Here is a 14,470-nt window from a genome sequence, read left to right on the forward strand (position 1 = left end):
TGGCCACTAGAACACATATTCCTCTTCATTACATTTTTATCTAATATGGCTACATTATATTGGTGAGTTTAATTTATCTGTCTAATTCATTAAGAATTCAAATAAAACACTTGTTGGCATTTACTGTAATAAATATCTAAAATTTAAGATTGACTACAAAAACAGAATTAGAAATTCACATTTTAGCTTCAATTTTTGAAAAGCAAGCTTCTATGTCAGTTTCAATCATCAGAACTCTAGGGAAACGAATTTATCCGTCTATATCAAAGATCATCAGAATACACTTTGACTCAGTGATTCCACCTTTGTTGTCATTTGAATGAGAATGGCCTCTATAAGCTCATGTTTGAATGCTTGGTTCCCAGTTGGTGGAACTGTTGGGAAGGATTAGGAGGTGTGGTCTTGTAGAAGATGTGTCCCTGGGGTAGGCTTTGAGGTTTTAAAAGCCCAAGCCAAATCGGCCACTAGCCCCCCAATCATAAGAGCTTTCAGCTACTGCTCCAGCCTGTCTGCTGCCATGCTCCCTGCCATGATGATCCTGGACTAACCCTTTGAAACCATAAGCAAGCCCCAATCAAATGCTTTCTTTCAAGTTGCCTTGGTCATGGTGTCTCCTAATAGCAGTAGTTCAGTAACAGATGACAAGATCCAAGAAATTATCTTAAGGATATCTTAAATATATGATTATATATAGATGTAAAAATATTGCATCATTGGTGGTGGTAATTGTAATTGTTAAAATGCTTGGAAACAACTTGGATGTTGAAATAAGAGGAAATTTAAGTAAATTATAGATAGCCTTTGGTCAGGGTACAGTCATTAAAGAAATGCAAGTATCTAGCTATGGTGTTGACACAGTGGTGGAATGACTATTTCTGGCTATTATGCTTTTTTAAAATGCTTTTTTGTACTTCTACATTTTTTTCCGATGGGCTTTTATATTGATGTTTTAATTGCAAAAACCAAATTAATGAATCCCTGACCTGGATAAAAGGGAAAACAAAATCTGTTATACTTATTGGTTAATTGAAGCTTCTAGCACTAAACTCTTTAGAATATATTATTTATAATGCCCACTGGGTTGTGGCATTTGATGTAGGCTTACCTCCTTTCTTCAGTGACACTGTGGCACACACATCTCTAAAAAAGACATGAGAAGGGTGGCTACTATTAACCTGATCATGCTTTGTCAACTCTCCTCAGTTAGTTAACCAAAAGACTTGCCTGAGGAGTGATTCCACACCAGAAGTTAGAGTACAGGCCCCGGGACTCCAGCATGGGGGCCACAATGGTTCTGTTCTCTGCAATCATTAGGGTCAGGGTCTGTGGATTAGTCAGGAAATTGTCGACATCTATGAACTAGGAGAAGACAAAAACAAAGTCAATTCTAAAACATTGTGAGAATCAGAGTCTAGTAAAGGCTGATACCCACCATGATACTATGATAATATTGGCATCATTTCTAGTGTCACAGTGGGAGATGTGTGCTCAACAAACTCATGGAAAAATAGCCTGTCTGGAAATGGGATGGTGACTCCTTTCTCCCTCATCAGCAGACATCCTTTCCAACTGAGAGGGTTCATCAAGGATGAGGGTGCATGGACACCTAGTCACCAAGCCCAGCATTTGTTTGAACCATTCTGTAAGCTCTCAGGACTATGATGGAACCCCCAAGGAGAGAAATTCTGTGTGAGTACCAGGTGGTATCTAGGAGGACAAACAGGAGATTCCATTTCCCAAATTACCTTATGGATAAAGGGGGGGGCAGAGTTTCAGATGTGTTCATTGCAATCTCATTTTATATAATTTTTTATGTTTTTAAAATTCTTACAAAAGTCATTAAGACTTCAACTACTAAAATGATTCAGAATTTCTTATGCCTGTGCTATGAAACACATAGTTCAGAAGCCTTGCCATCCATACAACTCACTGAAAAAACATTTCAAAGAAGATCTGAGATGAAGTTCAGGTATTACAATGTTTAAGCACTAAAAATTTCCCTTTAACCTTTCATGGGGAAGGTCATGCCTAAACAAAAGCATGTTTTGACTGCTCCTTGGGTCTTCTTCTTGGTTATGGATGCATTTTGGAGAACAGTTGTTAAGGAATCAAGCATCTGTGTTTACCAGTATGTAGTCTGACCATTTTTCCCTTGCAGTTCGAAGGGCTGCCTGTCGCAGTTTCATGACATGGGCAAACCGGGAGCTTGGCCAGTGCTTTGGTCCAATTTCATCAGGGTAAGACCTAAAAGAAGAACTTACAATCATTGAGTGCCTGCATGGACATAGCCCCGCCCTCAGTGTTTGCATGTACTGACTCATTCCTCCATCACTCTAGGAATCAGGAAGAAGGGACTGGTATTATCACTATCTCTATATTATAGATAAGCAAACTGGAACAATGAGAAATTAAGCAATCAATAGTCTTTATATGAAAGACATCAGTGGGTCTTTTCTTTCTCTTTGTTCTCCTTCTCTTCCTTCTTTGAGGTTAAGTCTCACTATTGCTGAGGCTGATCTTGAATTCCTACATTTAAGTATCCTCTTGCCTCAGCCTTCTAATTATAAAGTATATGATCACCGCTGTGCCTGGCTTTTCTTTAGTGGGATTTAAGTGCCTTATGCAGTAATCTTGCTATTTTCTCAATTCCAAAGATGATGATACTGGTGTAGAGTGGTTTATGTTACCGTAAGTGGTACCACCAGAATTCATATCAGGCAGTTACTACCCGAATCTTGTATTATTAGATACGTAATATGTCTTATCAAATAAATGGGGAAATACAGGGTCAAGGTATGAGTTTCTTAAGGTTTAGATTACTCTTTGAAATCTCAGTAACTGGTTCAATGAAGTTTAATTGATCTGTCGTATGTGAGGTGATGGAGCCTACACCATAAGAAGGCTAGACCAAGACTCTTAAATGGCCACAAAGGCAAAGATTCAGTGAATGCCATACTCACTCAGCTGAGATGGGTATGGATGTTGTCACTACAGTTGGCCAGCATTTCAAGTTCTTGGAGGTGTGTGAGCAGTGTGTTTGCCTTAATGATTGAAAAGTCACAAACACAAGACTGTTGCTACACAAATAATGTTATATAATTAATAAACTACAGATAGTCCAGGAATTCTCTGGGATGTCTTCCTCAGTTACTGTTCCAGTGGAAATTAGTGGAATTCCTGTTTTTCTGAATATATTGCCAAAAATGCCTTATGAAATATCTTTTTCATACTGACCTTGGCATAGACTCTATGAGGTAAAAAATCTGGCTATGGAGAATATATCTGGGAAGCAAACTAGGGGCATAAAGTCTACCTGTGTAATTTTTTAAAGTTAGGCTAAATTTCATCACAAGACATACCAAAGGACTGTTTAAAATCTTTTATAGCACTCAAACTTAATTGATAAATTTGCTTAATATATAGACCATAGACTTGGATTATAGATTTATATATACACATAGGTATTCAATGTGTGTTTTTATATGTATAAAATAGAGTCTATAAGAATACATTTGTTCTGCAATGACATTTGCTATTATTGCTATACACATTTGGCTTTCAATAAATGACTTTTTTGTGCAGAAATGCAGACTACTTATTCATTCAATTTCCATAAATCTTAAAGTTGGAATCATAGTGGCCTTGGGGACATTTACAATTTTATGTTTTAGATACATTTATTTTTTATTCTATTCACTCATTTGTTCATCCAGCAAGTTTTAATTTGGTGGCTGCTAAAAATACAGCAACGAGGGAAAATATAAAGTGTTTGCATATTGGACCCTCTGACAAAAGCTCACAGTTAATTTTTAAAAAGCTTGAATAAATTGTGGTTAATTAAGGACAACTCAATTAAGGATAGCTATTATGTCAAAAGGAAAGCATAGAAAATAAGCAATCAGGGACTGGAGAAATGGCTCAATGGTTAAGAGCACTGGCTGCTCTTTTAGAGGTCCTGAGTTCAATCCCCAGCAACCACATTTGTGGCTCACAACCATCTCTATTGAGTGGGCTCTGAGGCCCTCTTCTTGTACATACAGATAGAGAATCATATATATATATATATATATTATATATATATATATATATATGTGTGTGTGTGTGTGTGTGTGTGTGTGTGTGTGTGTGTGTGTGTTTGTGTGTGTGTATAATAAATCTTAAATAAAAAGAAGAAAATAAGCAATCTAAATAAAAGTAAGATCTACACACTTGAAAAAAAATCTTCACTTTCTCTAAGGTCTGTGCCTTAGAATCAGAGCTGGTTACAAGAGAGAAAAAAACACTTCCAGGACCTGCCTCAGTAGGAGTCAGGGCTTAGAAGTAAGCTTGAAATTCTGGATAAAGCATTCATTATTTTCTCTGCAGAAGAACAAGAAATATGGAAATTTTGTATGCGTGTCTCAGGTGTTTGAACTTTGTCCTGAAAGTACTTGAGATCCATTTGAATCTTTGTAATAAAGAAATAAAATTATTTCACTTGTATCTTAGGAAGATTTCTCTGGCAGTATTACAATGTAATAGTTGATCCTAATGACCAACTTGACTGGATTGGGAGACCCCAAGGGGATTAGTAGAGTACACTTGGAGGCATGTCTCTTGTGTACATTTCCAGAGATGATTGGCATGGAGAACCACAACTGATAGGGAAGACCCACCCTAAATGTGGGCAACCCTGTGACAGATGAGAGGCTCATGGGAACAAAGGTGGAAAAGGGAGTCAGCCAGATGGAGGCTCTGTTGTCGCTAAGCAAGTGTTGTTCTCTATCACCATGGAATTCAGCCTTTGGCTCCTTTAAACTTTCAATGGAGACGCAAACTACTAACTCTCCAGCTGTTCCCAGGCCTTCAGCTGGGGCTGTGAAATCATTTTTCTTGTCTTAAAGCTTCCAACTTCACAGATTGAGAAGCTCCTGGTTTCTCTGGCTGTCGAGCATGCAGACTTAGACAAACATTGTTGGATTATCTAGTCCCCAGCTTGTAAACCAGTCTAAAAAATCACCACATACATTATATTCTCTGTATACACCATGCCATTTTTCCTATTAGTGTTCTTTCTCAAGAGAATATAGACTAATATAGATATGTGGGATGACTTAGATATGGAAGTGACTAAGAAATTGCTATGTTAAGACTGAAATAGCCTATATGTCCATCACTGACTGACTAAATAATCACGATATATATGAGTAAATGCCTCGATGACTGCTATGTAATAGTCATCAAGGCATAGCTTTAAAAAGTAAGGTATTTATGGAAGATGTACAAATGTCCACCATGATTTCTTTTTTTTTTTTGTTTTTTGTTTTTTGTTTTTTGTTTTTCGAGACAGGGTTTCTCTGTGTAGCTTTGGAGCCTATCCTGGCACTCTCTCTGGAGACCAGGCTGGCCTCGAACTCACAGAGATCCACCTGCCTCTGCTTCCTGAGTGCTGGGATTAAAGGCGTGTGCCACCAACGCCCAGCTCCCACCATGATTTCTTAAAAATAAAACAGTTCACACTAAAAAAATCAATAAATAAAACAGTGTTTAAAATCTATGCCATCATCATAATTTATAAGCTGCTGAAAACCTTAGGTTGGCAGTTCAGGAGTAAAGAGGCAGAGGGGGTGGTGAAGGCCTGTTAGTAGAAGAAAAGGCCACGTTTGCAGCTCAGATGTAGAAAAAGTGGCCATAAAAGTTCAAATGCCCTCAAGATCGGAAGCCCAGGTGGCTGGAAACCAGTGCCTGAGGAGGACTGGTTTTCACAGCTTTCTCCTGTTACTCACTCTGGTTCATCCATAGGCCTCCACTCCACGTAGTGATATTGTCTCTGGACATTTTTCAGCCACTCTCTGAGTATTTCTGTTGTATTATCCACATTGTGATCAGTGGCTGCCCTGCATGAGAAAAGGAATAATATGATTCAGCCACATCATTAGAAAAAAAAAAGGAAGAAAAATCCCAAAGACCCTAGATTAACTAAAAGGAGAACGATATGTTCTAGGAGGTGGCGTAGGAGAGGTATGTACAAAGTAACTCTCATGGACCAAAACTAGACAGAACATGTGAGTGAGAGATGCTGCTTCTTATCATCTTCATGTTGTTAGAGCACAAAGCAGGCTCAGCAAAACAGGTTAACCTAGAGAGTAAGATTGCTAAGATGGAAACTCTACTCTCAAACGTCACTGATACCCGTGTCTAAGAAAAACTTGAGTTTTATTTTCATTTCAAATCACGGCAAAATATTTAGTCAGGGTTGCTTTAGTCGTTTGTATGAAAGGGAAATTACACTATTTCCCAATGTGATACTCAAAATCTAAGGTAGCTTTACCTATTTGGGACTAGCTTTCCCATCACAAAGTAGAGTATCTGCAAAATCCTTCAAATAATATATACACACGTACTTCTGTTCTACCTAGAAAGTTGAACTAACATATATACTTAAGCAGAGGTGGGGTAGGGTGGGGTGTAGGGGATACCTTAGACACTCCCACTTGGGGCTGGAGACAGGTGTGCCTGACCACACCTGCTTGGGTGTGGTCAGGGTGACATGTGGAAGGTTTAAGAGTGAGGGACATGCATGTGGAGCCCCTTCTTCTTCTATTTATTTACCTTGCTCCCTGCCAGCTGGCTAGGCTGTTCTCGTGAGTAGGATCCTCCTAAGTAAATATCCCTATATGTAGATCTGACTCTTTATTGCTATTTCACATTAGTGTGGGGTTACAGGGTCCAGAAAGTTGGCTAAGCTATTAACAGCACTTGCTGCACAATGATGAGGAACAGACTTCAGATCCCAGCAACCACATAACAAGCCAAGCATCCCACAGGCACCTGTAACTCTAGCTCCAAAGGATCTGATATCGTCTTCCAGCCTCCATTCGAGCACAGGTGCCTACACACGTGTTCGCACACTCAGACGACAGACAAATACACATAATTGAATCCTTTTTTGTAAGGCAGCTTACATAGCTTTTAAAACCAAAACTATTTTCAGTTTATATTATAAAATATAACCCAGTTCCATGCCATAGATGAGATTGCAGCTTATCTACATAAATTCAGGATTAAATAAAAGTAAAAGAGGAAAGAAAGAAGGAATTGGGAGAGACAGAGGGACAAAGACTGAAAAGAGAGGTATGGAGAAAAAGTTATAGGCAGATAGACATATCTGACATCCTTAAAAGGCAGCAAATGGCTAGAATTTACTGGCAATTCAGCTTCTCCTCCACGGAGGGAGAGACTCTAAGCCTGTTAGCAGCTGGCCCCTGGGAACACAGCCTTGACAAGCAAGGGGAGAGACTTCTGCCATATATGGTAATGGGTTTTTATTAAGCCTCTCCCCACTGGATTTCTTGTTATTTTCACTGGGGATTTTGTTCCAAATTTAATATAAAAAAAGATCTTTAAGATGTAGAATGTTTGGGAATATACAAGAACAAAAGAAGTTCCTAGATTAAAACATAGCCAATAGGGAATACATTTCTGTAAAATATGAAATAATTAAAAGCTGTGTGACTTTAAGTCATAGGTATGGGAAAAGGGAGGATGAAGGCATGCACCAATATTGGAAAAAATCTTTTAAAATAGATATTTGAAAAATTTAAGACTAACTTTATTGATTTATTTTATAGAAGGCAAGTAGAATGCTGGTTCAGTGTCAACAAGTTTTCCAGAAGTTTCTTATGGTTTTATAATTGGAGAAAAAGAATATCAAAATTTTACTCTCTGTGCAAAAGAATTGGCTACCTTGGTACAGAGATTGTATTAAGTCTGTGAAGCCTAACCATGCTTCTCAATGTAAGTTTAAGAATATTCTCTGAGTTCTTTCTTGATAAACCCCCATTACTGAAACTGGAATATTGTTACAATAAGGTTTAAGTTAGTCAGCTGATTAACTTAAGAGATCTCAAAGGCAAATAACTATAATTCAAGAACAAAGGCACTAAGGAAAACTCATCACATCAATAAAAGATCAATTTGAAAAAGGTGAGATTATGACGTCATACAGTAGTTTAACACTATTTATTAAAAGTTTAATTAAAACTGGTATTAAAGGAAATAAATCTTTCTGGCCTACGGATGAAACAATCCCCAAATCTACCTAAATATCTACCGCTGTTGTAGAAAAAATGCTTCGTGTGGACTCTGCAGAGATACCCATGTGTAATTAAAAATAGAAGCACATCGTTAAAGCATCCTCCTCGGAAATGTTCTCCTGAGTTCATTGGTGGTGGGTAGCATTCTCTTTGTTCTCAGGCTTCCGCTGAAAAGAACAACTTCCCAGCTGCAACTGAAGGAGAAGCTTCCCCACTGACCTTTGAAGTGCGAGGTCCATCTCTCCAACAGTGAGTCCCAGAGAAAGAAGAATGGTGCTGGGATGCCTAACACATGGAGGAAGCCTTTCATCCCCCACTAAGACCCCTCTAGTCCCTTGGTACTAGCCAAATACACAGAAACCTAGGCAGATAGGTCTAAGTACTGTTTAACAGCTTCTTTATTAACAAGTATTTCTGTGTTCCACGATACTGAAAGCATCTGGGCTCAGGGTTATTCAGAGAGGACTGGGGCGGGAGAGGGGTACCAAAGGCACAGATGTGAGCTTCCTGGAGGAAACACAAGGTTTCCATTAACTGTTCTATTTTCACAGTCTTGCAGAATAATGTACCAGCAAGGGGCACGTTCCACCACAGTACTCAGTAAAGAACTGAGCGCAAAGACATCTGTCTAACTGCGGTGTTTTCCATCAAGCCACTGAGCACAACCCAGCACATGTGTGATTCCCCCTTAGGAGAAGCCGAGTTACTCTGTTTTTCTTCTCTCAACTTGAGAGCTCCATCAAGTCCAAGTAGAAAGTGAGAACTGCCTTGAGGCTGTTAACCTGTTCTCTGTCAGACTAGGAAGGGCACCCAGAGGAGTAATGGAGCATCCTTCACAGACTATGAAGGAAACCAAGGATGTGGGTTGGGATGCAGCTCAACGTTAGAACACTTCCACGGCATATACAAGGCACTGGACCCAACACCTAGCGTCAGGAAAATAAAAACCCAGGAAGCAAACACCAACGCAAATCCGCCATGACGAAACAGATAGCAGGACACCTGGACAGGTGTTCCACAAATAAGCCACTAAACCAGACACTGTCAGCAAAAACACAAACATGGTACCATGATCTAAATGTTCCCTTACAATTCAAACTTCAGAAGATGGAACTTAGGATCAATGTGATAGCGTAAGAGGCGGGGTTTTTAGGAGGCCTTAGAAGGAAGGTGACCCCTATGGGTTCCTCCTCTATTTTTCGGTGCAGCAACAAGCTCCGCCATCTAAAAGGCAGAGGTGGAGCCCTCATCAGAAACCAGCTCTGCCAGCAACCTGATCTTGTACTTGACAGGCTCCAAAACTAAGTTTTTCCGCTTACAGATAGATGATGGAATTCAAGATGTTTTGTTACAGCAGCTCAAATTAAGACACATGGGCTTGTAGGAAAACCAGGTTCTTGGTCATTTATCTTTGTCCCCCCTTCCTGCCCCCAATCTCTATGACTTAGAATAGAGTGTATGGGAGCTCAGACCTTGAGTTCTACTCATTTCTTTTTTTGACGATCAGTGTCTTAGGCTTCTATTGCTGCAACAAATACTTAAAGAAGCTTGGGGAGGAAAGGGTTTATTCCGACTTGTAACACTCAGGTCATAAGTCATCACTGAGGGAAGGCAGCAACTGAAGCAGGAGCTGTGGGGGAGCACTGCTTACCGATTTGCTTCCCATCACTTGCTCAGCCTGCTTCCTTACACAACTCAGGACCATGAGTGACAGCGCCACGGCAGGCTGGACCCGCCCACATAAATCATTAATGAAGAAAATGCCCTCCACACTTGCTTATAGGAAATCGGATGGAGGCATTTTCTCAATTGAGGTTCCTCTTTCCAGATAACTCTAGCTTGTGTTAAGATGACAAGAATCCAATTGAGATAATTTGGTGGCAACAATTATTTCTCTTTGCCGCTGAGGAGCACTGAGACCCTGCAGCACTTACATTTTAGGGGAGCCATGGCCTTGGAATGGTTTCAGTGCTCATGGTTAGGCCCTGTCTGTCCATCAGTGCCTCTTTGCTCATATTTTTCAGTGTTGAAGTATTTTAATTTTATAATTTGTTTTTGCCTATGGTTTTTAAAATATAATTTTATAAAGCAATACTTATAAGAATAGGTGAATGAACACCATGAATAAAGATATAATTTGTGATTAAAAACAGCAAAAAAAGGAGAGATAAAGCTATTCAGGACCAACATTTTCGTGTACTGTTAAAATTCCATAGCTACCAGTTTGATCTAGATAATTATAAACTGAGTTGTTAATTGTAATACCCAGGGAAACCATGAAGAGAACAACTAAAGACCATACACTGAAAGAAATGGAAAAAGGAACCAAATATGACTATAGACAAAGCCATTTCATACAAAGGAATGACACCCTGGAGACCTGAGTAGTTAAAGATGTCATCATAGAAAACAAAAAGGAAACAGATAGGATTACCTGCTTCCACACAGAGACAGCGGGTTCACAGAAACAGTTGTAGCAACCAATGGCTCCGAGGGACACGCTGGTGGCATCTAACCCTGTCCATTTGTATCCTCTCTGGTCATGTTTCTAGTTCTTGTTTTGTCAACCTTTCTCACCTCTAGCTTTGAAAGTCAGGAAAGGTTCAAGGACCTGGACATCCAAAAAGGTACCCAGGACAAAAGCAAACACGCACTGGAACTCTGGTCAATAGCATATGTAGGATTGTCTTAGCTGAGGAAGTTCCTGGAATGATGGGCACATTGCCACTGGGATGGGGAAGAGAGCACAAGGGCCACTGAAGAAGCCTGTCTGTAGGCTGAAAGGGCTCCACTGATGGCAGGGCTGGAGGCAAACTTGAGAGTTACCTGCTGATAATCAAAAACAACCATAAAACTAAACCTGACATCTTTCCTCCTTCCAGAAAGTCAGTTCTTACTCCTAAATTTGGCTCTTAAATGATAGCCAGCTTGGAATAATTAGAAGTGGTTCATTTATTTTAACCGCAAGCCCTTCTGAGGCTGTTAGGGGTAAACTCACATTGGTAAGCAGGGGGCCACTGGAACTATATTGAAGCTAGACTGGATTCCTCAGCTATTGAGGGCATGGTACTCTCGATCACTTCCATATGCACCGGGCATCGGGTAAAGTCTAGGCCCTGGCAATGCAGAGCAATAGGACTGCAGCCAGTGTGAGAGAAATGGCATTTCTAAATAGCAGTTGTTCTTTGCTGCCTGAGAATCTGAAAAGTACATTCTTCCGAGGCTAGGTGGTGGAACGGACACTGTTAGTTAGCCAGGGCCTGAACCATTCCCACCATGAACAGTAACTGGCAAAAAGTGAATTTTCCAGTTTGAGATTTCAGACCTTCAAGTGCCCTTGTAAGTGTCTTTTTTTCCCCACTCAGTAGATAGAGAAGATAAAAAATTCCACCTGAAATAAAACTCCCCTTTTGGAAATAACTAATGAAATTAATAGTCAATAAAGGTCACTCATAAAGCACCCCATCTATATTCTGGGAGACATCCACTCCCCAGCAGCAGACCTACCAGAGGGAGGGGCGTGCTTAGCCACTCAGCAAAATAAGCCCATTGTTTCTTGCATCTTGGTTACCCAGGGTTATTCAAATGTCTAGAACCTATCTTGATGGGTGGAAACTAGATATTGATTATGAATTATAGATAAAGATATGATTAAGGATACAAATACAGACTAGGGACCCCAGGAGTTCTCCCAACAAAAGCCTTTTCCTAGGTTCTGTTAAACTAGGAAATGAAATAAATTAATTTCTCATGAAACTCTCCTGTGCTCTAACCACTGTGCTCAGTGTACCCCTTCATCCCAGAAACAACTATGAACAGCACTAAAGCCTAGGCAAGCACCACACAAAACAAGCAACCCTTGTGGGAGTAGCCAACCAATGTTTCGTTTGACTTCAGGCCCACTCTATGAGATGTTTCTTGGGTGACCAAGAACCTGAGACTAGATAGCCTAGAGACCTAAGGTGAAATCAAATACAACTCTTCTGCTAAAGACACAGCAAAAGAAGGTTCCTAAAGACATTCTGCTGTACTCATAGATCAGCGCCTTATTTAGTCATCACTAGAGAAGCTTCCTCCTGTAGCAGATGGGGACAAACACAGAGACCCACAGTCAGACAATATGTAAAGGGGGAGAGGCCTCGGAACACTCAGCCATAACCACCATCACATCCCTCTTCTCGGGGTTCAGGAGACCCTATGATAGAGGAGGCAGAAAGAATGTAAGACAGGGACGATGGAGGACCCCAGGAGACGAGGCCTTCTAAACATAACAGGACCAACACACATATGATTTCTACTGAAAAAATTTACCTGTAAATTCATAAGCCCAGTATTATTATAACAGATTAGCTGAATGAAGTGTCGATGGGCATTTCTGGATGCTTTGGGAAGGAAGTCTCTGTATGGTGAGGACTTAACCTGGGTGCCGTTTATTGCTCCAGCCCTACAATGAACTAAGTTATGCATTACTTCAATTTCCTTCACTTTGGACCTTTCTTTCAGGCCTTCTGAGCTCCAGCCCAGCTTCCCCATCACACTGTCCCAACAGCAAGTCGATGCAGACCAAACACCTGCCAGCCTGGAAGACGCTCTGCATCGTATAAGGGACATTAATCTACACAACCAATATGATCCCCTTAGTATGAAAGCATGCAAATTTCCCAACAGGAAACAAGAAAGATGGGCAGATGCATCTGTCCACTACAAGCTTTGCTTGGGTTAATTCACCACAATTTCCCTTTGAGTCAAAACCTTAGAATTCTACGAAAATACCAAGTGCATTATCAGAGGCAGAACCAATTTGATTTGCATTTGTATGACTACCACTTTTTCCCTTTCTTACTCTCCTTCATTCCTTGTTTACCCTTATCTTCACCCATTACCACCCACTCATCAGTTCCCTTTTTCCCCCTCTTGGTTCTGGATTCTTTTTTTTTTTTTTTTTTTTTTTTTTTTGAGTACCACTGAAAGTTCTCTGAAGACAGCAACAGCATATCCCTCCCTTTGAAGCATTCATTGGTCCTAAAGAAATGTTTCAGTGAATCCAGCTGGTCTCCTGGAGTCTGACACCACCCTCTCTCACATTAGTCAGCTCAGCCTGGCTTAGATGCCTGGATCTGTCATTAAATTTCCACTGCATTTGTTTGGTTTCTTTTCTGTTATCAGACCGGTCCCAGAGGATAGGGACTATCCCAGTCTCTATCAGAGTTTGTAATACAAAGTAGCTACCAAGTGTGGATTTGATGAGTGAACCAATGAGAAATCTCTACGGTTTTGTCCCATACAAGTTCCACGCCTACAAAAGTTGGGCACAAATAGGAATGATCCACGAGAGGAGGACTCTTAATGAGCAACACCTGCAGGCTCCATCTGACTGTAGCCATGAGGGACTTTGTTAAAAAATGCTAGGCTTTCCAATTTTTCAAAGCTATGCAGGTTTTAGAGACAAAAGTCTTTAAAAAAAAAAAAACCTATGAGAACTCTCAGGCTGAAATGCTATGAAAATATTCCAGCCTGGCAGAGGCTCTCAGGAAACCATGAACCCAAATACAAAGACTACATTATTTCAGCTCTTGGTAGCCAAGGCCCATCCATCTACTGCTCAGGGTACATAGTTTAGTAATTAAGTATTTCAAATATGCCTAGGAGGGTTGGAAAAAAATCACTTCACCATTTGCATCAACACAGAAAGCATCTTCAGTGAAAATGGAAAGTTACACACAGGTGGCATGCTCTTGCTTTCTTCTCTTGCTGTTATAAAACACTCTGATGAAAAGCAACTTAGGGGAGAAATAAAATTGTTGGCTTACAAATCCAGATCATAGTCTATCACTGAAGGGAGTGTGGGCAGGAGCTCAGGCAGGAATGGAAGCAGAAACCACGGGAGAACACCGCTTGCTGGCTCACTCTCAGGGTCATCCTCTACTAGCCTTCCAGGACTACCTGCCCAGGGAATGTGCTGTGCCCAGAGGCTGGCCCTCCTACTGGAGGCTTTCCTATCAAGCTGTGTCTAAATTGACCGTTAAAGCTACTAGGACATAGAGCAAGGTCCAAATAATTCTGCCAAGCAGCCTGTACTGGAAGAATTGATGGGAAGAGGGTGTTAATATGGATTTGATAAAAACATTGTATATATGTGTAAAATTCTCAAACAAACAAGAAATGGAGCAAACCCCATGGAATAAGTGTACACCTCCAACAATAGGTCTTCACCCATTGATTACTGACTAAGACATCATCACTGCTACACATTTTTTTTTTTTTGATTTTTCAAGACAAGGTTTCCCTGTGTAACAGTCCTAGCTATCCTGGAACTCCCTTTGTAGACCAGGCTTGGCCTTGAACTCATAGAGATCCACCTGCTTGTGCCTCCCAAGTGCTGGAATTCAAGGCAT

At 40.4% G+C, this 14,470-nt stretch overlaps 1 protein-coding gene across 1 annotated transcript in view; it reads right to left on the reverse strand.

Annotated features, from left to right (window-relative positions):
- Positions 1–14,470, reverse strand: part of Colgalt2 (collagen beta(1-O)galactosyltransferase 2) — an 87,901-nt gene that overhangs the window by 25,499 nt on the left and 47,932 nt on the right. Inside the window, exons 2-4 of the mRNA XM_027417379.2 lie at positions 5,766–5,876; positions 2,127–2,244; positions 1,225–1,359 (exon numbers count right to left, since the gene is read on the reverse strand). Of these exons, the coding sequence (XP_027273180.1) occupies positions 1,225–1,359; positions 2,127–2,244; positions 5,766–5,876 (364 nt within the window). The remainder of the gene's footprint in view (positions 1–1,224; positions 1,360–2,126; positions 2,245–5,765; positions 5,877–14,470) is intronic.

This window comes from Cricetulus griseus, chromosome 5 (genome assembly GCF_003668045.3).
Source record: "Cricetulus griseus strain 17A/GY chromosome 5, alternate assembly CriGri-PICRH-1.0, whole genome shotgun sequence".
In the NCBI taxonomy this organism is placed as follows: domain Eukaryota; kingdom Metazoa; phylum Chordata; class Mammalia; order Rodentia; family Cricetidae; genus Cricetulus; species Cricetulus griseus.